This window comes from Sorex araneus, chromosome 11 (assembly GCF_027595985.1).
Source record: "Sorex araneus isolate mSorAra2 chromosome 11, mSorAra2.pri, whole genome shotgun sequence".
Taxonomy (NCBI): Eukaryota; Metazoa; Chordata; class Mammalia; order Eulipotyphla; family Soricidae; genus Sorex; species Sorex araneus.
Genome location: NC_073312.1, coordinates 16,770,330 through 16,797,471, shown reverse-complemented (window position 1 = coordinate 16,797,471; position 27,142 = coordinate 16,770,330). Strand labels below are relative to the sequence as shown.

The 27,142-nt window shown below is 52.4% G+C and overlaps 2 protein-coding genes across 6 annotated transcripts in view; one reads left to right on the top strand and one right to left on the bottom strand.

Moving 5' to 3' along the window:
- Nucleotides 1-6,294: 6,294 nt before the first annotated feature.
- The window catches only part of MXI1 (MAX interactor 1, dimerization protein), a 90,335-nt gene continuing 69,487 nt past the window's right edge, over nucleotides 6,295-27,142 (top strand). Inside the window, exon 1 of one of the 2 annotated variants that reach the window (XM_004611926.2) lies at nucleotides 6,295-7,139. In XM_004611926.2, coding sequence (XP_004611983.1) covers nucleotides 6,878-7,139 — 262 coding nt within the window. In that variant the 5' untranslated portion in view covers nucleotides 6,295-6,877. Of the gene's footprint in view, nucleotides 7,140-25,164; nucleotides 25,412-27,142 lie in introns of those variants that run through there. The other variant, XM_055119643.1, reaches the window with a different exon arrangement.
- On the bottom strand, nucleotides 6,974-10,003 carry LOC129399439 (serine/arginine repetitive matrix protein 1-like). 4 transcript variants are annotated; one of them, XM_055119648.1, is made up of 4 exons: nucleotides 9,487-9,725; nucleotides 8,609-8,808; nucleotides 7,318-7,584; nucleotides 6,974-7,111 (listed from the first exon to the last, which is right to left on the bottom strand). In XM_055119648.1, exons 2-4 carry the CDS (start codon nucleotides 8,773-8,775, stop codon nucleotides 7,108-7,110), a joined length of 438 nt encoding a protein of 145 aa, XP_054975623.1. In that variant the 5' UTR covers nucleotides 8,776-8,808; nucleotides 9,487-9,725; the 3' UTR covers nucleotides 6,974-7,107. The 4 variants fall into 4 exon arrangements, 2 of the variants coding, with proteins under 2 accessions (XP_054975623.1, XP_054975622.1); XR_008627089.1 differs by lacking the exon at nucleotides 9,487-9,725 and having other exon boundaries at nucleotides 8,538-9,123; XM_055119647.1 differs by lacking the exon at nucleotides 9,487-9,725 and having other exon boundaries at nucleotides 8,609-9,123.

Here is a 27,142-nt window from a genome sequence, read left to right as displayed (position 1 = left end):
TTTGGGGCTGGAGTGATAGCACAGTGGGTAGGGCGTTTGCCTTGCACGCGGCCGACCTGGGTTCAAATCCCAGCATCCCATATGGTCCCCTGAGCACCGCCAGGGGTGATTCCTGAGTGCATGAGCCAGGAGTGACCCCTGTGCATCGCCGGGTATGACCCAAAAAGAAAAAAAAAAAAACTTCACTTCTTTAGCTTAAAACACTGGTCATTGTTATTTATTCAGTTAGTTTTAGGGCCATATCCTGTGGGCTCAGTTTTTACTCTTGGCTCTGCTCACAGGAATCACTTGTGGCAGGCTCAGGGAACTACATGGGGTGCCCGGGATCAAACCCAAGTCAGTCACGTGCAAGGCAGATGGTCTGCTCATTGCTTCAGCTCTGTTGGCCATCTTTGGTTTGTTTTTTTATTTGTGGTTTTGGGGCCATACCCAGCGATGCTCAGGGGTTGCTCCTGGCTCTGCACTCAGAAACTACTCCTGGCAATGCTCAAGGAACCATATGGGATACCAGGGATAGAACCTAGGTTGGCCACGTGAAGGTATATGCACTACCTACTGTATTATCTCTCTGGCCCGCTGTTGGCCACTTTTAAGGCTAAATTTTGAGCTTTTTTCAATTGCTGGTCCTATAATGTAGCTGAATTTAGAATTTTGGCTAGATTCATTAAAAATTATTAAATATACAGACGTTGAGCCTGGAAATGTGGCCCAGTGATAGTGTTCCTGCATTGCTTGTGTGGGACTGTGAGTTCAGTCTCCATCACCCCCCCACACCACTGAGTACAATCCTCAGCCACGGTGACATTACCCTAGCACCCCACAAACAAGTATGTATGAGCACCAAAACCAAGACACAGAAATAACAACAAAAGGAAGAGGAGAAAAAACAATATGGAGACACAAAGGAAAGTAGAGGTCTGGGGGGAACCCTCTCTAGAGGATACCATCACTGTATCACTGTCATCCCGTTGTTCACCGATTTACTCGAGCGGGTACCAGTAATGTCTCTAGTACACTCAGCCCTGAGACTTTAGCAGCCTCTCCTTACTCGTCTTTCCCAACGATTGGAGGCTCTTTCAGGATCAGGGGAATGAGACCTATTGTTACTGTTTTTGGCATATTGAATATGCCACGAGGAGCTTGCCAGACTCTCCCAAGTAGGCAATAGACTCTCGAAAGCTTGTCAGGTTCTCCAAGAGGCTATTAGGGAGAACTAGGCTATTTAGGGAGCTTGGTTTTAATAGTCTCTGGATCTTGGCCGTTGATGGGATTACATGATCACAGGGGCAGTTTTTTGGGTGTGACTGCCTAGCTACTGGAAAATGGGGATCTGGGTGGAAGAGGCCCATTCCCAATTCAAGCAGCCTTGGAGATCTCAGCCCTGGGTCCTGCACACCTGGGTTCTTCTGCCGACTCCCCCATATGAGAGGCTCGTCTGAAGATGTGGAGAGTGGCGCTGAGCATGGCTGTGGCTGGGTTATGGCTCAGGATACCATAGAATGAGAAAACATGAGGGCCAGAGTGACAGTACAGCAGGTAGGGCATTGCCTTGCATGCGACCAATCCAAGTTCAATCCTGGGCACCCCACACAGTTCCCTGAGCACCGACAGTAATCCCTGAGTACAAAGCCAGGAGTAATCCCTGAGCACTGCCGAGTGTGCTTCCCCTCCCCCCACCACCAAAAAAATAAATGAGAAGATATGAGTAGATGGATGGGGGTGGGAGTGGTATTTACATGATTCCCACTTTGGTCTCAGGCCACCACCTTCATTGCCTGACTTGTGAAAATTCTCCATCGAAGGCCTCTTACTACTCTAGGGCCATAGGACCAGGGAAAGGACCTTTGAGCGCCTGCACCTTTGGACAGAGGAACCTCAACCATCCGGCTCAATGGGCTTCTGGCTTCTCCACGGAGACAGCACTTCAGTACTGAAACTTTAATGTGAGTGACTCAGGAAGGGTTTGGCAGGCAGTACCAAGCGCTACTTCTTGCCACACTGGAGCAAGGAAGCCATGAAGGGCCAGCACAGTTTTGTCCGGCGAGAAAGGGCCTTCCTGCCACACACCTGCATGGCCTAATTTGTTCCTTGCCTCGTGCTAGCTGCCTGGGGGCCAGAGACGCCAGGGAGAGTGCGGCCTGCTCCCTGCCCTTGATGAGCTCATAGTCTAATGAACCCTGTAAGTGCTGGGCTGGGCTGGCGAGGAAAAGCCCAGGAGCCGGCTGACAGAGGAGGGGCCTGCCAGTCTAGGGGTTCAGGAGAGAGAAGGGCAGAGTCCAGAAGAGCAGAGATAATGCCTCTCAAGCAGGTGACACCCGGGGGAGCTCCAGTGGAGAGGAAGGCTATTTATCCTCTGCCCCTGTCTATACCAGCTACTGGGTGTGTGCGTGTGTGTGTGAGGGGTGGGGGGAGGCAAGGGGAGTTGAAGGAGGCCTGGTCAGCGCTTCTAAGGCCATGCCCGGAGCCAGGGGGAGTGCAGAGTCCTATGGGACACCCTGCTACTGTCTTGGTCCCTCACCAGCTACTCCTGGGTTTTGCTAGGAGCCCACCCCTTCCTTTGAAGAGAGGACAGTTCTCAGCAGAGCATCCCTGGTCCAGCTCCTGTGCTTACTACTGGGCGATCCAAAGGGAGAGGTGTGCAGGACAAAACTCAGCTAGGCCGGGGCTGGGGATTAGAACTCCAGTGACAGTGCAGGAGACGGAGACTCTCTTTGGGGTGTTTACCAAGTCTGAGTGCAAAGACCAGGGGTCAAAGAGCAGGGAAGAACCTGACCCAGTGGTGCTGGCAGGGTCCAAGATGAAGCTGGGAGTGGGAAGGGTGAACTTTCACAGAAAGGGCCCACGAAGGAGAATCTGGGAGGGGAGGAAGGGCAGTGGAAGGCTCAGGAAAGTCCAAATCGTCCAGAATATCTCACCTGGACACAAGCGTGGCATGGGGAGGTCTGGGGGCCACTCTATCCCCTTCTCAGTAATTAACCAGCCTCTGTGTACCTGAAGACATAATTACAGGCAAAACAACTCCTTTGATGTAAGAGTATAGAATGTCTGGGGGGGGAGGTGGTAAGAGGGACAAATAAAAGAGAGAGAGTGATCTTGCTTTAATATGCAAACAAGGTTGATGGAAAAACATTACCAGCCGAGCAAACAGGCCAAATCCAGAGACAGAAGACTGGGAGCGCCTAAGACATCTTGGGCTCTTGGGATTAACGTGGCTGGCCTTGCTGGGCTCTCCAAAAACAGCAGTGTTTTTCTTTCCAAGAGTTTACATGTTCTTATCAGGTGGGCTGTATTCGCATTTCCTACCTGTTGTCTGAAGAAATTCTTAGCAAGTTTCCCAAGTAGCCTGTTTATTTATGAAGTCAAAGCCCCAGAGAAAGTGAGGTACAACGGGTTTGAATGGTTCCTCCTGGGAAGCAAAGCTAATTGGGAATGGAGCTCGGCTTGTAACTCGGCCTCCTGAATGCCTGGCCCGTGATCTAACCCCTGCAATACCACGCTTTCTGCTGGGGCCAACTTTATTAGAGAAATCCGTTTGTTGAGGTACGGTGGGGGAGGAGAGCGCGAGCAATATGGTACTAATGTGATTTCACACTTGACGGCCTTTATCTCGATACATCCATCATTCCATGTACATGTTACCAAAATGAATATACGCAACTGAACTATATGTGAGATTCTGGGGCACAATAGCACAGACTATGTGAAACAAAAAGGCATGTCTCTCGCCTCCACTGTGTCTCTTGTGGTGCCATTGTCTGATGCTAAGAACTCACATAATAACAAAAAACAATGCCCTGTGATGGGGGAGCCTCGATCTGGCACCAGCAGTGGTGTTTTCCATGGGAATGGTGGTGGGGGTTGAGGCTGACTGTGGGAAGAGTGCAAATCAGCACTTTTTTGTAGATTTTCTTCAAGCCATTGTTTATTTTGGCTTGGGTCGAATCTGTGGCCCAGCTTGAAGATTCCCACTGGACTTTCTGAAACTCATAGACCTAGGAGAGAGAGAGAGATGAAACAGGGGTGAATAAATAACGATGGAGCACGAGGACCCCGCGCTCCTGTAGGGTATGCCCTCCTCCAGGTGTTCGGCGTGTAGACATCCATGGAGGTTGTCGGAGGGCATGTGTGCATATTTGGCCCATGCCTCCACAGGGCAATGAAAGGGAGATGGAGGCTTTCTCTGACTCGGCTAGTTCAGTGTCTCACTGTCACCTTTCATTTGGAGCAAAGGAGATCGGGGCTGTTCCCCACAGTGCCAGCTCTTACAAAAGGACATCGGATAAAACCTGTTTGAAACTGTACCTTCCTAGAGTCCTTCGATATTTATAGACTTTTTTTAAACATGAGTAACTCAGCCTGTGGTTCCGACTGGAACCGAAAGTCAGTAATTGTTCTCGTAATGGAAGGTCAACTTTTATCTCGCAGCGCTTAGAAGCCAAAGGATGCAGAGAGTAACAATGCACAATTTGTCACAAGACGGAAAATGAGCCAGAGGGCGGTAGAGTATGATTGTTAGGGCCCCCTGATGGGAATGCTTTGGCTTTAGAATGTCAAATGGTGGCTGTCCCTGTCACATCAGTGCCAGGTTGTCATAGTCTAAGAAATACACAAGACTCCCCCACCACCCTGCCCCCACCTTCGCTTTTGTTGTTGGCATGACCAGGACTCACACGCTTGTGGTATTTGCACACCAAGCACACACTTGGTTCTGGTGCTTGAGGTGCCCCACCGAGAGCAGGTGATGTTATGGGGGTGGGGGGTGGATTGTACTTGGGGCCTCCTGCCTGCATGGCAGATACTCTTACCATGCAGCCGACACCCAGGCCTCACAGGAGACTTTCCCAAAGGCTCTGGGAGGGTATGTGCGGAGTAAGTTCAATATAGTGAGTGCTTTCTAAGAAAATGTACTTTCCTTTTTTCAAACGGTTTTCATTTCCACGAAAGTCTTCCTAACAAAAGTGTAGGAAGCCGCTGCAGAGAAGGGCTGGCCAGGCTGCATAAGTCCAGGGGGCAGCTGGGTGTTCTATGCAAATAGTTCTTTCAGGAAAAAACAACAACAACAAAAATCCTCCAGGAGGCCTTGCAAAGTGACAATATTTTGATGGGCCTGGGGCAGGGATGTTTTCCAACAAGTGCAAAAGTACAGAGCTTCCTGCAATTTGTTTCCCTCATCAGGTTTAAATAGAGGATTAGGCTCTTGTCGGAATCTGGACTAGAAGAAATAAGGGCCAGAGAGTGGACTGAGTGCAAATGGTTTTTTTTTTAATGCTTTTTTTTTTCTTTTTGGGTCACACCTGGCGATGCACAGGGGTTACTCCTGCTCATGCACTCAGGAATAGGGGTTACTCCTGCTCATGCACTCAGGAATTACTCCTGGCGGTGCTCAGGGGACCATATGGGATGCTGGGAATCGAACCCAGGTCATCCCAGGTGTTGCAAGGCAAGTGCCCTACCCGCTGTGCTATCTCTCCAGCCCTGTGAGTGCAAATGTGACAGAATCAGCACATGATTTTTTTTTTTTTTGGCAGGGTTGGGGGAGGTGAGTGTCCAGGGCCGTACCTGGTGGTGCTGGGGGATTAAACAAGGGTCAGGTGCTGGGCATGCTCCCTAACCACTGTACTATCTCCCGCGTCCCAGCACAAGAATCTTATCTGAGGTTTCAAGGGTGGGAAACTTACACGGAGAGGTTAGAGGACTGCCCAAGCTCATGGTCCATGTGAGGCAGAGCTGGGACTTGAACCCTTCTCCGTGGCACTCCCTGGGGCCTTCAACCACAGCCTGCCCTGCACTGCACTTCCAGGCCTGGAAAACCTCCATGGTTCCCACAGACCTCCACTGGGCCACAGCTGCAGATGGACACGTGAGGCGAGGCGGGGCAGGGTTCTTCAGAGCCAACGGTGGAATTCAGCTGGGCTGGGGGTGGGGTCTCGGGGCTGCCACTTTGGCCTGTCAAATAAAAAGGAGCCAGGTGTGGGGGCCCCCTAGTGTGAGCTTTGCACAGCTGGGCCAGGGCTGGGTAGAGAAGTGTGGAAAGAAATGCTTACATCTCCTTCCCCTTCCGGGGAAAGAATTTAGCATTTGAAGGGAGAAAGAGTGAGTCTGTAACCTGACTTGGTAGCCTGAGGATTTCCATGGGCTGTGCAGAGGCAGGGCATCTCTGTCTGTCTGTCTGTCTCTGTGTCTCTGTCTCTCTTTCTCTCTCCCTCCCCCCACACATACTTCAGACAATATATTCCGAATTAGGTTTTTATGTTTGTATTTAAAAAAAAAAAAGTCATAGCAATTGCCATTCTTACGGACCTAAACTATGTGCAAGGCATTGTGCTGGATGCTTTTGCAAGATATTTTTAAGTACAGGGAAAAAAAAAAAACTAGCGTAGTAGTTTTGTTTTCATGCAGGTGCACTTCAGAGGCACGGAGTCTGTTTCTTTTTCCTTCTTCTTCTTTTTCCATTACAGTTTAAAATACAGTGCCGTGCACTGTAAGACTTGGAGAGAGGCGCGGAAGGCAGCGGGGACACGCAGGGGGGGGCGGTTCCTGAGTCACTTGTCTCCACCTTTTTTATTTTGACCGGTCCGATGGCGATAGGCTCGCACTAGGACCCAGGCGCCAGAGCGCCTCCGTCTGTCCTGTAGGTTCATTCAATCTCCCATACACACAGCCCGACACTGCGAGACCGACACACACTCACACACACACGCACACGCACACACACGCACACGCCGACACACAACTGCACGCAGCGAGAGGCTCGGGAAGTCAGGTCGCCCGGGCAGCTCCTCGGCTCCAGCCAGCCGGGTCTCTCCCCTGGGGCCCGGAGCTCGGCCGGGCCGCGCAGCCCCACCAGAGGACGAGCTCGGCGGACCCCGGTCCCTCCATGGGGAAACGCGGGCGGCCGCGCAAGGAGGCGCGCGGCGAGGGCGCGGGGCTGGTCCCCGCCGCGCCCCCGGCCGTGGCCGCGCCCCAGCCCCCCGTCCAGCCCGAGGAGCCCGCGGGGGCCAAGCTCAGGTGCCCCTTCTCGGACATTTTCAACACCAGCGAGAACTCGATGGAGAAGCACATCAACACTTTTCTGCAGAACGTGCAGATTCTGCTCGAGGCCGCCAGCTACCTGGAGCAGATCGAGAAAGAAAACAAAAGTAAGTTTGGGGGCACCCCCCACCCCCACCCCCGCTCCACCTCGCGCCGGGCTCTTTCTTCCTCGCCCACTCGGGCGACCCCTGTCGCCCGCCCGGCCCGCGCGCCCCCCCCCCCCCACGCACACATCCAGCCCTCGGCACGAAAGCCGATGACACCGGAGAAAGGACACGCACGCACCAAGCTGCTAAAGATGTAACAAAGACGAGCGGAGGGGGGGGAGAAGGGGGCCTGTCGGCGCGTCTGTCTGTCCGTCTCCCCGACGCTGGGAGCACGGCGGGGGCCGAGGAGCGGGGAGTGTTGTTGTTTGCTGACAACTGAGCCCAGAGCTCATCTCTTCCAGGTCTCGCCTTTCTTCCTTTTTTTTTTTTTTTTTTACCCTTCTTCTTCTTCTTCTTTCCCGGAGCCTTCTCCGGCAGACAAGTGTTGTTTTTCTGCCTTTCGTTCCTGGGTGGGGTGAGGATTGGAAGCTGAAAGTTGGGGACCCGTAGGCACAGCTCAGCGGTTGCAGAAAGAAAACACACACACAACAATAACAAGCTGCACGGATCAGCCCTCGGCGGCGTGGGCTCGGGCCGGCTCGGCTCTGGCTCTCCCGGCAGTCTTACTTCTCGCCTTTCCACGTAGGGCTGGGCTCTGGCCATCGCGGCCACTGCGAGAGGGCCCCCCCACCCCCACGCCTCCCGTGCCCCGGGGTGCCACCGCGCCCCCCACCCCCAAGAAACAGGCCGGCAGGGCCGAGCAGCGCCAGCGGCTCGCCCGGACCCCCGTCCTGCTCCGGGGGAAACTTGGCTTAGGGGACGAAGCCAGAAGGAAACTTTGGGAATCTCGCTGGAGACAATAGTTGGGGAAGAAGGTGTGGGCTGTTGTGTGCGGGCTCTTTATTTTCCGGGAGACAGCTCCCGAGTGGGCGCGGGGCGAGGGAGGCAAACGCCTTCCTGGTCGATTTCCATCCCCCCCCCATTCGCACCCCCCCATCTCAGGTGGGGAGAGATGTGTTGGAGGGAAGGGGTGCTGGGAGCCCCACCCCGCGGTGTCTTCCTTTCTGTGTTTGTTTCATTTTTGTCTGCCCGCGGGTCCCCTAGCCCTCCCCAGGCAGCCGACTCAGTGCCCTAACGGGGGCACGAGCGTGCGGTGCCTCCAGCACGCTTCGCACAAATAATAGCCGCGAGAAAGGGGGAAGGGGCCGAAGCAGACAGACCGACAGACCAGAGAAAATCGAGCTGTTTAATCTGTCCGAGCAAGTAGGAAGATCAATGGTGTGTGTGTTTGTGTGTGTGTGTGTGTGTGTGTGGTGGGGGGGTTAAAAAAAATAAAGCCCCGATTGCAACGTGTCAGATCTTGCAATCCGCCCCCCCCCCAAACCCCAACACAACAACAACCCTCAAAGACAAAAACACCTTCGTTGACCGAGTCCCCAGGCCTCCGGGTTTAAAGTATCCACGGGTTGGCCGCACAATTGTGCACCCACCGGTCCTCAGGCAAAAACAAGGATTTGTGCTGGGCGGTCGGGTGCCTTTTTTTCTTTCTCTTCTCTCCTGTTTTCTCCGAGTGCTGGGTTTCCAGAAAAGGCGCATCCGCGGCCGGCCGTGTAGCCCGAATCAGTTTGCGATTATTCTCGGGGGAGGGAGTGTGCATTCGCCGGGAGGGGCGGTTTCTGAAAAGCCAAAGCTGGTGGGGTGTGGGGGGAAGACGTGGTTTTGTTTTGTGTGTTTGCTTTTGTTGGAGGGGGGAGGGGCGCGATTTCTTCTTCGGTTGTGCCCCCCACACACACATAACACCGCCACCTCCGGGGTCCGGGGTTCTCCGGAGCTTGTCCCTTGGCGTCGGTTCTCGCTGGGGGTGCACCCCAAGAGGGCACCTTGGCAGTGTGTGGCAAACCTGGTTTGCCCACCACCCTCAGCGCCGTGGACTAGAGGGGCAGGCGGCTGGAGCTTGCACTGCGCCCCCCCCAACCTCGCACCCGCAGACAATCGGGAGACCTAGCACCCCCCCTCCCCGCCTTCCCCCCCCCCCCCCGCCCTGGCCGCCGCCACCTCCTTGTTTACCCCGTGCCGGGGCTCCGGCGTGGCCACCAGTCACGTAAGCAGAGGGCCGGGCTGCCCCGCACGGGGCGGGCCAGCGACAGCCGAGCAGGCTTCCCGGGCAGAGCCAGCCCAGGGGCTCCCTCCCGGCCCCTCTCCCGAGCTGTGGGCGCATCCGGCGCGCAAGACCCCCCCCCCACCCCCGCCGCCAGGGGCTCGGGAAGCTCCGCGCCCCAAAGTCAACTTCGTTCCGCGTAATCAGCCCCTCGGCAGTGCTGCCCCTCCTCCGGCCGGCTCCCCACGGAAGTATTTTTAGCTCTCTTGCCTCTTTTCGCCGCGGCTGTTGGGCTCTGCATGACGTGATGCCAACGGCCCCCAGATTTCCCCGAGAGCGTGGGGCGCTGCGCCGTGCCCAGCTCCAGGCCCTAGCCCCTCCCCTCCCGCCGCCGAGGGTGACCTCCAGTAAACTAGGGCCCCCCCCCACAAGCCCCCGTTCACCAGCTCCTCTATTTGCCGCCTGCTTCCCCTTGCAAAGATGCGCGAGCGGCGGCCCACCAGGGGCCACTCTCTGCTCGCCACTCCTGGCCTCCCCCACCCCCCCCTACACCCCCGTTCCCGCCCCGTCTGGGTCTCCCAGTACGGAAAAGGGCGGCCCAGCATCTGCCTCTTTCCTGGGGGCGCTCCTCGGCGCTGGCGGCGCTCGCCGTTGTTTTCTGCTCGCTGCACACAATGCCCGCGCGTCACGGCGGCCCGCGTGTGCACAGCAATAACGCGAGTCGGGGGGCGGGTCGTGCGTGCGCCGGGCTCGGGCACTGCGGGTCGCTCGGCGCGCGCGGGGCTTGTTTTGCTCCCGAGCCCCGCTTTCCGAAAAGCTTACATCATTCCGTTGTTGGGGGGGGGGGGGGAGATGACGGAGGAGGAGGAGGAAGGGGGGGTGTTGGCTGGGCGTTCCGATAGGATTCCAGCATTGCCCAGGTCCCTGGCTTTGGGGAGGAAACAGGAGCCCTAGCTTTTTAATTATTATTAGGATGGGGGGCGGGGGAAGGCTCAACTTTTGTTAGGGAAGTTTTTTTTTTTCTTGCTTTTTTTTTTTTTTTTAGGTCACTACTGCAAAGGGCATTGCTGGCCAGTTCAGGTGCACAGCCTCCCCGCCTTCATTTCAGCCCGCTCCCCTGTAATCACTTGATCTCAGTTTCTCCGCCTCCTCCTCCTCCTCCTCCTCCCCCTCCCAGCTAGAGACACATGGTTTCCACATGGAGACAAACTTCTTTCCTCTGACTGGACTTGACCTAGCTGCGTGGCTCAGCCAATCGGCATCTCTGGCTTTCTCTGACGTCACGCGTTGCTGGGGCCAGAGTCCTGGGGGTGGGGCCAGGAGGCAAGCCAGGAAATCTCTGGGCGCTGTAGCGCGGCCAGCTGGTCCAACCCCCTCTGCAAGGGTCTCTCTCTTCCCAGGGGGTGGGTGTCTAGCCTCAGGTCTCTAGTTCGGGTTCTTGGGCATGGTCCTGAAGGGCACCGGTAGAACTCTGGCTATGAGTTCCCGCGTTCCGTTTTTATTGTTGTTTTGCAAAGTCCTTACTTGGCACGAGCTTGCCTTATTTTCCATTGTCGCCAGAGCTGCTTTTCATGGCCTGTTTGAGGTTTCCGTACCGTGAGGGCTCAGCAACTTGTGGCCAGAATGCTGAAATATTCCTAGTATGTATGGTGAGTGTTCTTGAGGGAGGAAACTTGAGTCAAGTCACACATATCGAAGGTTGGCTAAGCACAAAGCCAGGATTCCCTGAAATACCAAGGTGCCTTCTGAAGTTCAAATGATGTGAATTCCTGCCAACCTCAGATTGAAGCCCTCCAGCAATGTTACGAATGGAGCTGATGGCTCTGTGTTCACAAATTCAGGAATTATACATAGTAACCTCTGGCATCTTCTTTCTACCTTTACTTTGGGGGTGGGGGTGTTCAGATGAGGGGTGGCAGTTTTAGGTTGAGTAATAAATATAAATCCCCCACCTCCCATGTTTAGAAAAAAATTAAACAGGCAAAAAAAAAAAAAAAGAAAGAGGGTCTCAAAAGGGTGTTATGAAAGGCCGTTTAGCCAGAAAATATAAACTATTAGAGGAGAAGAGTGGATTTCCCCGTGTGTGGGGGAGTGGACAATACTTACAGCAAGGAAAAATGATTAAATGGGAGTAGAAGCTCTGGGTGCTCTCCAGAGTGGGTTTGAGGGTGAGCTGCTTTCCTCGGGGCATCGGCAGGTCAGCAGAGCAGCCTGCTGACCTGCCGCCTTGCTTCCTCCTGAAGGGGGAAGCAGCTGCTCTGTGGTGTCATTTTGCCCCACCCTGCCTCCCGGATTTAATCTCCTTTGCTCCTGTCCAGCAGGTCCACCTGCAAGCAGGCTTCACAGGCATGCCCCTGTGCCAGACTCAGGCTCTTCTCTCTGCCTTGACTAAGCGCATTCCCTTACTCCCCTGGGGTTTTCTGTGTTTTTTGCCCACCCTTTAAGACCTTGGTCAGTTTCCACATCCTCCAGGAAGTAAGCCTTCCCTGACTGTTTCTTAAATCATAGTGGTGGAGAGAATGAAACCTTTACAACACCACCGAGAACAGGCCCCACATTCGACTTGACTTTATTACTTGTAGGCACCAGGACCTCTCTAGTGTTCCACTTCATTTTTCATAAAATGAAGATAATAGTAACACCGGCACAATTATTGCCGGACACCTAAACAGGATGCTCCATTTAAACATTCAAAAAATATCTGGACTGGGGGCTGGAGAGATAGTTCAGCGGGTAGGGCGTTTGCCTCGCACAGGGCCGACCCGGGTTCGATTCCCAGCATCCCAATATGGTCCCCCGAGCACCACCAGGGGTAATTCCTGAGTGCAGAGCCAGGAGTAACCCATTCCATTCTCTACCAGCTGTGCTACTACTACTCCTGTCGCCTTAAGTTGGTGAGTAGCATCACCTTCCAGCCTCTGTCACTGTTGCACATAGCCTACCATGGGCAAGCATTAGACCCTTAATATCCATTTCTTGGTTAGTGGGGTTTACTACCTGTGACTCGGGAATCGGGTTTGAAGGCCAGGAACCACATAACAGCCTTTCCGAAGACTTGGCCAAGATTGAAAAGTACTGATCTCTTCCAAGGAGGGAGGGAGTGAGGATGTCTCTGATAACCAACGCAGACGACTTTTAGGCTGTAAGACCAGAGCCTTCAGGCCGCTGGTAGGGCAGACCTGCGGAGCTGCAGCTGCTGGAGAGCTAATGTTCATCCTGCATGACAGGCAGCAGGATTCCCTTATTCAGTTTTTCATTCCACAAGTACGTATTGACCACTTACTATGGAAAATGGCCTCCCTTCCTCTGAAAATTCTGTGAATTGCTTTATAGTATGAATGGAGCAGGGCATGTGTTTTTGTGTTGTTTTTGGTGGAGTTGTTTACAGAGCCTTCTTAAATCAGGCTCCTACTTCCCTTAGCATCCTAAAGTATGTTCCCCAGGTTCCACTTTTTTCCAGTTTTAAATACGAGCATTTGACCACGAGGAAATGTTAGAAATGGACTCTTCTACATGTCGCTGTGGCTTTCTCAGCCTCACACACCAAGTGCCTTGTGGAGGAGACCCAGGGAAGGGGAGCAGGGCCTTAGGAAATTGAAGAAGCTGAACTGAGTTATCCCTGGTTTGTGGGGGAGGCGGGGTAAGGGGCTCTATTCAGTGCAACGAAACAATAGCTGGGCACTCTTGCTCTCTCTCTGAACAGAACACAGTCTCCCTGACACAGGCAGCGATAGGGGTGTTCTTCTGAGGACAACTGGACAAAAGTCGGGAGGCAAAACCGAGGGGAAGCAGCATTGCTTTCGAAAGTAGCTGCATTCTCTGAAGGCTGGCTGTTTACTGAGCCCTGACTCTAGGCCAAGGACCTAGCGAACCATGCATTAGCTCCTCCCGTCTTCACAACAGCCGCATGACAAATGCAATTTTAATGCTCCCATTTTATAGAGGGGAATGACTGAGGAGCAGGGATTCTGGGTAACTTGCCCAGAGGTCACATGGGTAGTAAGTGGCGGAGCTATTTTCAGCCTGGGCCTCTGACTCCAGAGTGAACCTGCCGTCTTAATCATGCCTTTGTGGACTCACTGGCCAGCCAAGCAGCGAAGTCCAGAGAAGTGAAATGACTTGCTCAAGGTCACCCAGCGAGCCGAAGCCCACGTATCTGAAACATCCCCTGTGGCTTGTCCCAGGTCCTGCTGCATACTCCCTGCTCTGAAAAGGTTTCCAAGTGGGGCTGGAGCAGCCAACCCGAGAGGGTCTTTTGTTTTCCAGAGTTGTTTAACTCTCCTGGCCCTAACTCAAGTTTAGGCTCCTAGGAAACACCACCCGCCTGGGGCAGCCTTTCCCGTCTGTCCTCTGGGCATATTAGAGGACTTGGGACTGTTGCTATGGTACTGGGGCCTTTTGCCTTTAAAAAAAAAAAAGAAAAAAAAAAAGACACCAGCCCAGCCCTGTAGCGATGAATTGGCCACAAAGATTTGCATCAGTCATTGTGGCCAGTTCTGTTTTAGATCCCCCTCACCCCCCACCCCCACCTCCCACCCCGCCCCCTCCCTCCCTCCCTCCCACCACCACTTTCTATAAATACAGTTGGATAAATATTGATTTAAACTGAGTTTCTGGAGGAGAAGCACATGGTTACCCTGGCCTGGTCTTCACTTAGATACCACCACCAGCAAGTCAGGCCCGGCACACCTAACCCCCCTGCACCTCTGGCTTCCGAGAGACTCCTCCAGGGGAGGTAAGTTGTGGTTTTGGTGGCTTTTTGAGTTTTAAAGAAAAGAGGGAAGGAAAAAAAAAACCAGCAACCCAGCAAGAAAGGAGAATCTTTTTGCAGAATGAAGAAAGCCATCTTCAGCCGGCAGAAGGGGGGCCGGGGAGGGATGGTTCTTCCCGCCTGGCTTTCTGAGCCATTCAAATTCCTTTTTTTAATTCTTCCTTTCACTCCATTTTGGGTTTTGTTTCTAAAGGTGGCAGGTGGCGAGGCAGTGCGTTGTGGCTACCAGGGGCCTAGAGGTCACGGAGCATCCATCATGCTCACTCCCCCAGACTGAGGCCCAGAGAGGGCCAGCGGCTCACCTGAGGTGGCCCAGCAGAGGCAGACCAGGCCCTTCTGGCTCATGTTCCCTCCTGACCTGAGAATAAGGCCCAGGCAGAGCCCCAAACTGGGCTTTGGTTTTACAGGTCAGGTGCTCATAAAGTCAGCAGTTCTCAAGCCGAGTTTAGTGATCCTAGGGTGTGTCCGGTTATTGCAGAGGTCCTTGCAACATTCTCAATAGTCTTTCAAAAGGAAGCTAATTTGAATTTGCCGTTTAGAAAAAAAAATATTTTTTTTTTCTTTATAAGGAGTGTAGGGGAGGAGGTCAAAGACAGCGACGGGGCTGATGGGATGGTTACCCAAACCCCAAAACCTGAAGTAAGGAGAAAGAATTCAAGTCTCCCCAGGGGGGGCCTCTTGCATGGGGGTGCAGGGTGGAACTCTGGAGGGTGTTTTAGTTCCCCCGGAGACAGACACCTGCTCTCACTCTTCTGCTAAACGAAAGGGAAGTAATTGTCTGTGATAGCGCTGCTTCCCGATGGCCTGGGTGGAAGTGTTAACGCCGTCAACAGCTGACTTGATCTCCCTAGCCAAAAATAAGGGGCACTTGCCATCATTCTCCTGAGCCCGGGGATGCCTTCATTGCTTCCTCCTGTTGGAAGGGTGTGCAGGGCCTCTTGCTTGCAAAACATTTTGCAAGTGCAGGTGACCCTTGCTTTGAGCAATTTATCTCCAGGAAATAGGTGTAAATAGGATTCCCCCACCCTTTATATATATATATATATATATATATATATATATATATATATATATATAAACCCCTCTCTTTAAAAGGCCGGTGTGAGAAATACTTTTATAAGAGGGAGGATTTTGTTGTGTCCCTGGAATTCTTGCTAGAGATTTCTGTGAGATTCTTAACTTACTCATTAAACCTCGTGCAAGTGCCTTGCTTGGTCCTGAAGGTAAAATTCCTGCCTTCAGGGAAGGTATGCCCCTCTCTCAGTGCCAGGTTTTAGAAATTCTGTGCTCTTCCACAGAACCTCAACCGACCAGGCCTTTCTCTGGCCTCGGTTTTCTGTCTTTGGTTCTAGCTGTCAATCTTGAATTTCCCAAAGGGACAGTCCCTCTGCTCCCCAAGACCCAACCCTTCACTTCTCAATACCGATCATATTTTAACTCCTTTGTAGTTTTCGTTTGTCCACTTTTATAAATGTGACGAAGGCAAGCACTCCATTACAAAAGTGTGTTCAAAGGGGGCTTTTCTCTTCCGATGATCTGAGCTTAAGAAACCAAGTGCTGTGGAGGCAGCCCTGTAAATAAACACATTCCACTCTTGGTCCTTGAACAGATCCAGGGCCTTCTGCCCTTGGAGGACTGTCCATGCCAGTGTTCCTACCAAATCTGCTCTCCCATACAACATGCCTTGGGCCACATACCTCTACTATCCAACTCCAGTGTCTGCTAGGAAATTTAAACACAGCAAAATTAGAAAGATAAACATAGTGTCCTGAGGGAGAGGGAGGCTGGGAAATGCAAACTCACGCCACTGAAAGGGATTGTAGATGGTTCTACTATTGGAAGCATTTTTGCTCTGCATCTTTGCTGCCATTGGCACAGGAGACTCAGATGAAGATAATTTAGGACCTGGTAGCAATGGAGGGCAGGGGCGGGGAATGTGGCTTAGTGGTAGAGGTCATGATTCCCACGTGTGGAGCCCTGGGCTCCATCGCTGGCTCTCAAAGAAGAAGGGGAAGAGCAAGGGGAAGGGAGAGAGGGAGAGCATGCCCAGGGTTGCTCATTTTCTGGCCATAGGAGGCAAGTGGGAACTGGCACAGCCTGGGTTTTTATTTCCACAGAGACCTGGTAGCATCCTGTGTTATTTTCCTCTTGCCCCACTGTAGCTGCCCATCATTCTATCCCTTTCCTGGATTCTCAAGACTTTCTTGCATACCACTTTCATGCTATCGGCTAAAAAATGTAGCTTGAGGGTGGAGCGACAGTCCAGTGGGCAAGGCTGACCCAGGTTCAGTCCCATATGGCATCCCATACGGTCCCGGGAGCACTGCCAAGAGTGATTCCTGAGTGCAGAGCCAGGAGTAACCCCTGAGCACTGCTGGATGTGTCTCAGACCTCCCCTGTCCCCCAAATGTAGCTCAAATCCCCTCAACAGATAATTTCTAAGACCTGTCAGGAGCCGAGCACTATATATGGTGCTTTCAAAATGTAGTGTATGTGGTCTCCAGTGGTACTTGGAGCATTATAGCTAAGTACTAGATGTGGTGCTTCCAAAATATAGTCGATGTGGTCTCCAGTTCCAGTTCTGTATCACAATGATAGAGAGGTGCCATTAAAGAATTCTTGTCTATCTCCAGGGACTATAATAACTGTTTCCAAGAACACTACTCATAAGTGCAGTGTCTTCTCTGTTTTCAAAAAAAAAAAAAACCCCAAAAAACAAAAAACCACTTCACTGAGCACTTACTATATGCCAGCACAATACCGAGGGTCGTGTTTTTTTTTTCTCTCTCTTTTTTTTTGGGGGGGGGAGTTTGTACTTTTCCTCCCTCAGATTCCTCTCTTTCTCTATTTTATGTCTTCCTCCTTCTTTCCCTCCCTCTTCTCTCTTTCTCTCTCCCTCTTGTTTCTTTTCTTTCGTGTTTCTGTCTTTAGTCTTTTCTCCTCCTTCCCTCCCTCACCCTTCCTTCCTTCCTTCCTTCCCTCCCTCACCCTTCCTTCCTTTCTTCCTTCCTTCCTTCCTTTCTTTCTTTCTTTCTTTCTTTCTTTCTTTCTTTCTTTCTTTCTTTCTTTCTTTCTTTCTTTCTTTCTTTCTTTCTTTTCTTCCTTTCTTTTTTTCTTTTCTTTTCTTCCTTCCTTCCTTTCTTTCTTCCTTTCTGCTTATTTTAAATCCCCATAGCCATCCAATACAAGGGCACCACAATTATCCTCATTTCTAGGTAGCAAAACCTAAACCCATGCAAGATGAGCTTTCCCAAGGCCACATGCTAACCAAGAATGGAGTTGAGACTCAAACTCAGGTTTTTTTTTTCTTTCTTCTAGAGACATTTTTCTCTCAGAAGCCTTTGGGAGCAAAAGGCAAGGAGTGAAATCTGGAGTGCTTATCTGGAGTGGCTTCACTTTCATCCTAGGATAGAGTACGAGAAGACAGAACCTCTCAGGGCCCTTTGGGTAGTGATACTGGAGTAGGGTCGGGCTCCGTTTTGTAGAAGGTGGTGGTCTGAGGCAGTGTCTCAGCCTTTCCCCGACATTGCCTCCTCCTGACCTTGTTCCACCCAGTACCCCACACGTCTACCCATCTCCTGCTCCCCCCTCCAACCCCCCGCCACATCCATGTATGTGATTTTCACTGTGGCATCCTTGGAATATCCTCAGGGCCCATAGGGGGACCTTCTAGCCCTTGATTGAGAAACACTGGCCTAGGCGTTGTTGTTTGCACGCGCAGGTGCAGTACCACCTTGCCACGCACCCCCTGGGGAACTCACCCAACCAGTAGGGCTCGTGTAGCACTGCAGCTGGGGTGTTGGGGGTGTGAACCCACACCCTGTCAGGCTCTACTAGGCTTCCTGCAGGCACCCGAGCTTGTAGGGCGACTGGTCTGGCACGTGCTGGGAGCCAAGTCAGAGGAGAGAAGCATGTGTGAGCTGTGGAGATGAGTTTTGGGCCCTGGCTGCTAAGGTGACCGTGCGGGCCAGCTGGTTCTGGTCAGACGGCATAGGTCCAGCTTCTTCCTCTCCTCGACCAAGAACTAGGAGACCAAAGGGCTCTGAAACATTACTGGGTTCAGGTCCCTCACTCATGTGTCAAACCCCTCTGTAACTTCTTTCCTGTCTCAGAATAAAGTCCCAATTCCCTTTACAGTGAATGTGGCCAGAGATGAACAGGGTTGAGGTCCTTGGAAGCTTGTCAGAAGTGAGAGTCCTGGGCTTCACCTGAGAATCCAAATCTGCACTTACCGGCATTCTCAACTGCTTGCTTGGCACTCTAGCTTGTGAAGCTGGCCCGGACAGCCTGTGTGCTTGGCCCGATCCCACCAGCTCCTTAAAGCTACCTGTCTCTTGCCACCCAGTTCGTCACTTCTCTCTCATCCTACCTAGAACAGTTCACAATGATTACACTTTCTCCACTGTCAATCTGTCAGGCTAGAATCTTAAACATAGGGGAGTATACAAAGTTTAATTCATTACTCTATCTCCAACATCTTGTTTGGTAACTAGCACATAATAGATGCTTAAGGAATATTGGTTGATTGATGATGAATTCTCTGCCTTTCTTCTGCAGAACCAGTATTTTTTTTGCCCGTCTGGGAGCTATGGGAGACAGAGCTCTCGTGTAGCTAAGAGCACTGGAGGAGTTACCATCCCTGGTTCCCACTCACTAAATGTCGGTGGAATCCCCAGTCATTGTGAAACTCTTTAAAGACTCCTACACACTTCCAGAGTCTCCTCGAACCTAAGGAGATGATAGTAGGCCAGTTGAGGCCATTGTCTTAACCAGTTCTGTCTCGTCTTATTGGGTGGAACGTGTTCTGATGTATACAGTGGGGTCCAGGAGTCAGAAGATCAAGTTTGAATCTGTTTGCTACCTGAGTGATCTTGGACAAATCACTTAACCTTTCTGGGCCTCTTCTATAAAACAGGAAGCTCAGAAGCGTGCTGGGGAGTCAATGAACTGGTTGTCTGACGCACAGGAACATACTTGTCTCTCATTACACGGCAGCTAGCAGGCAAACGGGAGCAAATCTAGGATTTCTGGAGACTCCCAGAATCCTAGAATCCGAATGCTGGAGTTGGAAGTGGTGGTGAGATTACCAGTGTCCTTGGGTAATCAAGGGCCTGGTGTTTTTATTCTGAATGGTGTACGTAAGGGCTGGATGTGTGACTTAGTGCTCAGGTCCTGGCAGGGCCCAAGAATGACCTCCACGAGTTTCTGCTGCCTGGACAGGAGGAGTGATGCCAAGAGGTGGAGGCAGGGAAACTCCGGCTCCTGGCCTGGGTGGAAGGGAGGGGTGCTTGGGGTTGTAGCAAGAATGTGGGGCGCACTCAGCAGGGGCAAATCCCTGACGATTTTTAAACATCAACTTACTGATTTACAACAGGTGATTGCACCCAGGACGTGATGAATACACACATTATTGTGTATCCTTGATTTGGGATTTATGCTTATTCGTATATATGTACTATTCCTATTATGCAAAAATTTGGAACAAAATACTAATTCATGGCATGAGCAGTGTTTCAAAGGAAGAACCTATCCCGGCCAACCCAAGTTATAAGCCCAGTTACGAGAGATGAAAGTCCTCCTCCTCTTAGTGTAAATGATTATAGCCACAGTGGAGGAATATGTGACTATAGCAACAAATGGTAAACATTGGGGGGAAATGGTTTGGGAGGCCTTCCTCACGAAGGAAATGACTTCCATGCAATGAAGATTATTTACCTGTGGAGGTCTTTTAAGTAAGTGGTGTAGTGAGGTCAGGCTCAGGCCTTGTGGTGGTCTCTGATTCTGAGTACCTTTCCTGGGGCAAGAACGAACCTTGAACAGAAAAAAGCAAAGCAGTCTTTGAAGCGCTTTGGAATGTAACTTGATCTTTCTAGCAAAGGATTAGGACTCTATACATTTCAAAGACCAGAAAACTCACTCCCTTTAGTCATTTAAAACAACAACAACAAAACCGAGCTAGAAAAGAAATGGGGCATGGGGCAAGAGCACCCGATTTGAATCTGCAAGCCCTCATTCTCACATAGCTCCCTAAGTTTGATAGCTAGCTGTGTGACCTTAGGTAGGTGACCTTACATCTCTGAGTCCATTTTCTCATCAGAAAAATGGAGACTGAAATAAGCCTGACGACATAAATTTCTGTGAAACACACCGTGAAATGTTATTTCAGGGAAACATTCTCTTGGCAGAATCCTAGCAAAATCCCAATAGATTCTTGGTTGCACCCTAGTATTTTGCCTCTCCCCACCAAGTGGGGTGCTCCCGAGTAAGCGAACTTCTCAGATGTGCGTATTAATTGAGTCCTGCATTGCAGCTTTCTTTTTGAACCCAACTTCATGTAGGAAAAGGAGGAGGGAGACTTTGGGGAGATTAAGACATCCATTATTGAAATGGGCTGCTGTATCAAGGGCTATTTGATAAAATGTAAGAAGCCTTTTTCTAAGGGCGGCGGGGGCGGGGGGTGATGGCAGGGGGACATAGACCAGAATGGAAGTCAAGTGCAGCCGTTTGAGCCTCTGCCCGGTGCCCTGGTTTCACCAGAAAGCCGAAGTTAAAAAACAACGAAGTTCCAGATTCAGAGATCTCAGGTTAACATTGACCCCCACCCCCACCCCGCCACCTCACCCTGCCTGTTCCCGCGCCCGCCCCCTGTCCTTTCAGCCCCTTCCTCCCCAGCTTGGGCACCTGGGTCGCTTGGTGCTTTTCTGTGTGCTTGGGATGTCAGCCGGCAGCCCTGGCGACTGGAGCCCTGGGAGGCGCAGCTCCCTCTCGGGTTTAGCATTACGTCATCCCTTCTAGACCCAAATTTATCTCGGCTGCACACAGACCCGCAGCTCAGCTCGGAGCCGCCGACTTGAGGAGCGCTTACGCATGAAGTTAGGCGAGGCTGACTCACTGGACAGAGGCAGGCGTTTTTGCTGCTCTTCACATTTCTTGAGCTGGAAGCAGAGAGACTGGGAGGGGGCTGTGCTGGTCGTTTGGGGTGGGGGGGGGCGCAGGAAGGAGGGGATGATATGCTCACTTAGGAACTCTGGATTCTCCCAGCCCTGATGACTGGAAAATCCCCATTTTTTTTTTTTTTAAGATGTTGCAGAAAACCATGCCCTAGGCGGTCAGTACTTTGCAGGTTCAGGGACATTCTCTTCAGCCCCAGGTATCCTGGAAGCAGTGACTTTGGGCTGGCTCTAACTTTGTGGCCCCTCCTCTTTCCAACTGTGCACTCTGCTGAAAAGACCTTTCACAGACCAGTCTCCTCCATTGTTGGCTTATCTGCTGCGAACCATGTGGAAAATGCATTCAGTAAACTTTAATAAATGGGTCCCCAGAAGGACCTCTAAGAGTGAGGATTTTTGCCCAAGGCTACTACTATCCCCTCTGGGTTGTTTTAGGCCACAGAGACTCTTGGGGGGACTTTTTCCATCTTTCAATGAGACTCCCCTGAGATAGATACTTTAGGGAAAGAGCAGAAGCAAAAACTATTGGTAAGATTCCAGTTTTTTTTTTGTTGTTGTTGTTGGTAGACTTGGGATACGTGGATTTATCTGAGCAGAAAGGAAGGTTATGGCTGCTTCTGGGTTCTTCTAGGATGGGACTGGCGCTGAAGGATCTCTTCAGGGTAGCATCACTTTTTTGGAGGCTAAGATCCCAAGTTTTATGCCATCAGAGGTTCTTGTGTCCTTTGTCCAAACTAGAACTCCAGGAGTCAGTCAAAGCATGACAAAGAAAGTGGCGTCTCAGTTTCCTTGAGAAAAGGCTAGATGTTTCTGTACATAAACTAACCCTTAATATTACCCAGTGCCGGGGCTGGATCGATAGCACAGCGGGGAGGGCATTTGCCTTGCACGCAGCCGACCCAGGTTCGATTCCCAGCATCCCATATGGTCCCCTGAGCACCGCCAGGAGTAATTCCTGAGTGCAGAGCCAGGAGTAAGCCCTGTGCATCGCCGGGTGTGACCCAAAAAGCCAAAAAAAAAAAAAATTACCCAGTGCCCACCATCACCATCACCTTCCCTCTTTCCCAGCACATGCAGGTGGGCTGTGGTGAGTCTCATTCTACTTTGCATTTCTTCATCTCTTGAGCACGAGGAGTGGTTCATTCATCTGGAAGTCAACTGTCAAGCACCAGACATGTGTCTCACAATTGATTTCCAAGCATCTATATTTCTCTTACTATCCCACCGGGGCTTAGGAGCTATGGTTTAAGCCCACCTCGAACCCCTGTATATTTTCAGTTTGTACTATTTTAGATTTTGGCATGGGCTTGGTTTGGGTCACACCCAGTTGTTAAAAGGGCTTACTCCTGGCTCTGTGCCAAGGGCTCACTCCTGGAGGTGTCTAGGGGGCCAGATGTGGTGTCGGAGATCAAACTGGCATCAGCTGCATGTAAGGCAAGTGCCTTCATCCCCTCTATTCTCTAGCTCCCAATATATTATTCCTCTTCATTGTATGACGCAGGGGTTTGCCTCCCACTAGCTAAAGTATACTTTTGTTTTTCATAAAACTACTTCAAGTAGTACTGATCAATTCTATTTTATTTTTAAAATTTAGAAGGATGATTTACAGCAGAGGTTTATAGTAGGGTTTCAGGCATACAGTGTCGCCACCTCCAGGTGTCCAGGTGTTGGGACACCTCATAACACCCTCCCTCTGCTAATGATCCCAGAGCCCCTCCCTTCCCCCAACCTGAAGCCCTAACAGCAATTTTCAGGTCTAAAATGTCAAGAGATTCTACAAGTAGTAAAAATTAACAGATGATTCTACTCTCAACTAACATATGCTCTGAGTGAATAGGTATTTCTTCTAAATAACTCAATAGTGCCTCTACCCAAAATGTCCTTGTTGAGAGTAGAGGCTGGTGGTCAGCAACGCCCACTGGGAAAACCCCGATCTGAAGCAACTTAGCCAATAGCTGAAAAAGCACCGTCCCTGTTTCAAAGTCTTTGCAAAATATTAGTTCTGTGTGGCTTGTGAACACCTCTGGTTTTGGGTCTCCTTGCATTAGTGGAACATCTTTTGGTTCTTAAATCTGGTGCCAAATATAATATTCAAAAGAGCTGGCAGAATTTTGTAGCTTTTGACCTCATTGGGAATCTTGTTCAAACGAGAGAGAGAGAGAGAGAGAGAGAGAGAGAGAGAGAGAGAGAGAGAGAGAGAGAGAGAGAGAGAGAGAGAGGAGAGAGGGATAGAGAGGAGAGAAAGGTATGCAAAGGATAGGATATTAGCTTATTAGCATATTAGCAGTGTGAGGCCTGTGACATATTTGAGAACAATATTTCCATTCTGAGATGGTATTTTCTGTAGTAGTAACTAGAATGGCCACAGTAAGGGAAAAATTCTCAAGAGCTTTCTGTTATTTTGGGTGCCTAGTGACAAGTTAAAATACCCAGGGTGGGACAACCTTAAGGATGCTTGCACTATTCCTAACTACCTCCCAGAGCATTCAACAACTATGATTTGCTTGTCTTTTCTTTCCCTAGACCAAGTTACTGGTTCTTAGCTGGAGGTGATTTTGTGCCCTAAGAGACATTTGGCAATTTCCAGAGACATTTTTGGTTGTCACACTAGAGGGGTGGAAGCAGGCTACTGGCATCTAGGGGGTTCAGGCTGCTGATGCTGCTGAACTTCATGCAATGCACAGGACAGTTCCTTCATCCCAGAGGAAATTATTCTGCCCCAATTATCAGTAATACTGAGGTTGAGAAGCTCTGCTCTAGACCAGTGTTTCTCCAAGTTGATTGCACACTGCAGTGACCGGAACAGACTTAAAAATGCTGAAGACTGGGGCTGGAGTGATAGCACAGCGGGTAGGGCATTTGCCTTGTACGAGGCCAACCCCGGTTCGAATCCCAGCATCCCATATGATCCCCTGAGCGCTGCCAGGATTCCTGAGTGCATGAGCTAGGAGTAACCCCTGTGCAACGCCGGGTGTGACCCCCCCCCCAAAAAAAAATGCTGAAGACTGATCCGAGGTGATTCTGACGTGATGGTTGTGGGCTGGTCCAAAATCACGTTATTAGAAATATCAGAACATTTCAAAGCTCTTCAGATGATTCAAGTATGTCGGAATGTTTGAGGGCTTTTGGGCTGGAGGAGTTAGTTCAAGTAACTTGGAAAGAGTAACAATGAGGGGAGCTGTCGGAAGTATTTTCATGGAGTCCCTCCTCTTTTTAGCCACTGTTTCCAGCAACCTCTCCATGGAGGAGAGTATGATAGGAGATAACCACCGTAGCTTCCCCTTTATTGAATGTCATGTCGTGAGTGCTGGAATTTCACTCAGTCTGCCCATAAGCCCTACCGAAGAGTATGCGCTACAGGAGAGCAGGGCCCATGCTTCTTGTACACATGATGGTTAGTACTTAACACAGTGCGTGGCGCTTGGCAGATCCTCAACCCTTGGAGAAGAGTTCATTTTGTACATGAAGAGAAGAACGGATTAGGAATCCACACAGCTCGCATAAGTAGCAAAGTCAGGGTTTGAACTGACCCCTGTGTGACCTCAGCACCAAAATCACTCAATGATGTACTTTACTTTTAGTACTAGGGAGGATTTTCTTGCCTCAGAAATCACTAGCGAGGGACCGAGGGACGTTTTTAAAAACAAAAATAAGTTAAAAACAGGTTTTTTAAAAAAATCACCCTACCTCTGCAAGAGAGGATGTATGAGGAGCCTTCTTTGGCTCCTCCTTTATTTTTATTTTTTTTTTATTTTTAACATTGATTTTGGCTTTTGAAGTGTTCCTCTGTGTTCTCGCCGGGCAGCATATTTCACAAATGAAAGGAGCCCCAGGAGAGAACAGCGGCCGACGAGGAATGCCCCCGCTCCTGAGCAGCAGCTGAGAGTTTGCCGAGAAAGGGCTTCCCGGAGTAGTCTCTGTCGCTGAGCTCGCGCCCGAACCCTTCTCACCTAGCACCCACCCCCAGCTAACCCTTCTGCTCGCGCCACCCGAGAAAGCGGGACTACAGGTCCCGGGGACCCGGGTGGCGGCCCGGCCCGCGCAGGCGCCCTGCGTCCCGCGGCCTCTGAGTCCCGGCGTGCCGTGGGCGGGGCTCGGACTACATTTCCCAGAAGGCTGGGGAGGGGGCGGGGCGCGGGCTGCTCCCGCCCCTCCCCCGTGCTCGCTCCGAGAGGTAAACAAACCGCGCGCGGGCTGCCGGCGGCGCGGCGCGGGCGGAGGGCGCGGCGGGCGCGGCGGGGGCGGCGGGGGGCGGCTGAGAGCGCGCGGGGCCGGGGCCGGGCTGGCCCGCCTGCCCGCGGCACATGTCCGGGGGCGGCGCCAGGCTGTAGCCGCCCGCGGCGCCTCCTGTCTGCCGGGGAAGGCAGCGCCGAGAGGCCGCGGGAGCCACCTGAGGTGCCCATGGAGCGGGTGCGGATGATCAACGTGCAGCGCCTGCTGGAGGCGGCCGAGTTTTTGGAGCGTCGGGACCGAGGTAACGGCTGGGTCCCGCAGCCTCCACCTCCGCTGGGGTCCGTCGTGGACTTGTGCCCCGCGTGGGCTTGCGGGGCGGCGGGCGAGGGGTGCGCGGCGCGCCGGGAGGTGGGCGGAGATGACGGGAGGTGCGTGAGTCGCCGGCGCCCGGCGAGAAGGGGAGGGGTGCGTGTGAGGGATGCATGTGTGTCGGGGACATGTGGCAGGGGAGGGGCGTGTGCCGGTGTGCGTGACGGAAGGGGCGCGCGTGAGGGGGTTGCGAGTGGGGCGCGCGTGTCGGGCGCGTGTAGGGTTTGTGTGTCGGGCGCGTGTAAGGGGTTTTGTGTGTTGGGCGCGTGTGTCGGGCGCATGTGTCGGGCGCGTATGAGGGGTTTGTGAGTGAGGCGCGTGTGTCGGGCGTGTGTGATGCGCGCGTGTCGGGCGCGTATAAGGGGTTTGTGTGTTGGGCGCGTGTGATGCGCGCGTGTCGGGCGCGTATAAGGGGTTTGTGTGTTGGGCGCGTGTGATGCGCGTGTGTCGGGTGCATGTGAGGGGTTTGTGTGTGGGGCGCGTGTGTCGGGTGCATGTGAGGGGTTTGTGTGTGGGGCGCGTGTGTCGGGTGCATGTGAGGGGTTTGTGTGTGGGGCGCGTGTGTCGGGTGCATGTGAGGGGTTTGTGTGTGGGGCGCGTGTGTCGGGTGCATGTGAGGGGTTTGTGTGGGGGGCGCGTGTGTCGGGTGCATGTGAGGGGTTTGTGTGTCGGGCGCGTGTGAGGGGTTTGTGTGTCGGGCGCATGTGTCGGGCGCGTGTGAGGGGTTTGTCGGGCGCATGTGAGGGGTTTTGGGAGTGGGGTGTTTGTGTCGGGTGCGTGTGAGGGTTTGAGCGGGGCGCGTGTGTCGGGCGCGTGTGAGGATTTGTGAGTGAGTGCGCGTGTGTCGGTCGCGTGTAAAGGGTTTGTGTGTGGGGCGCGTGTGTCGGGCGCGTGTGAGGGGTTTGTGTGTCGGGCGCGTGTGAGGGGTTTGTGTGTTGGGCGCGTGTGTCGGGCGCGTGTGAGGGGTTTGTGTGTCGACGCGTATGTCGGGTGCGTGCGAGGGGGTTTCTGATTGAGGCGCGTGTGTTCAGTGCGTGTGAGGGGTGCGTGTGTCAGGCGCGTGTATCATGTGTACGTCGGGTGCATGTAAGAGCTTTGTTAGTGGGGTGTGTGTCGGGCGCGTGTATCCTGCGTACGTCGGGTGCATGTAAGAGGTTTGTTAGTGTGTGTCGGGCGCGTGTATCATGTGTACGTCGGGTGCATGTAAGAGCTTTGTTAGTGGGGTGTGTGTCGGGCGCGTGTATCCTGCGTACGTCGGGTGCATGTAAGAGGTTTGTTAGTGTGTGTCGGGTGCGTGCGAGGGGGTTTCTGATTGGGGCGCGTGTGTGTTCAGTGCATGTGAGGGGAGCGTGTGTCAGGCGCGTGTGTCGGGCGCGTGTATCATGCGTACGTTGGGTGCATGTAAGAGGTTTGTTAGTGGGGTGTGTGTCGGGCGCGTGTGTCGGGTGCGTGCGAGGGGGTTTCTGATTGGGGAGCGTGTGTGTTCAGTGCGTGTGAGGGGTGCGTGTGTCAGGCGCATGTGTCGGGCGTGTGTCGGGCGTGTGTCGGGCGCGTGTATCCTGCGGACGTCGGGTGCATGTAAGAGGTTTGTTAGTGGGATGTGTGTCGGGCGCGTGTGAAGGTGCTCTGTGGACCCGGGGTCGAGGGGGGTGTAGAGGCTGCA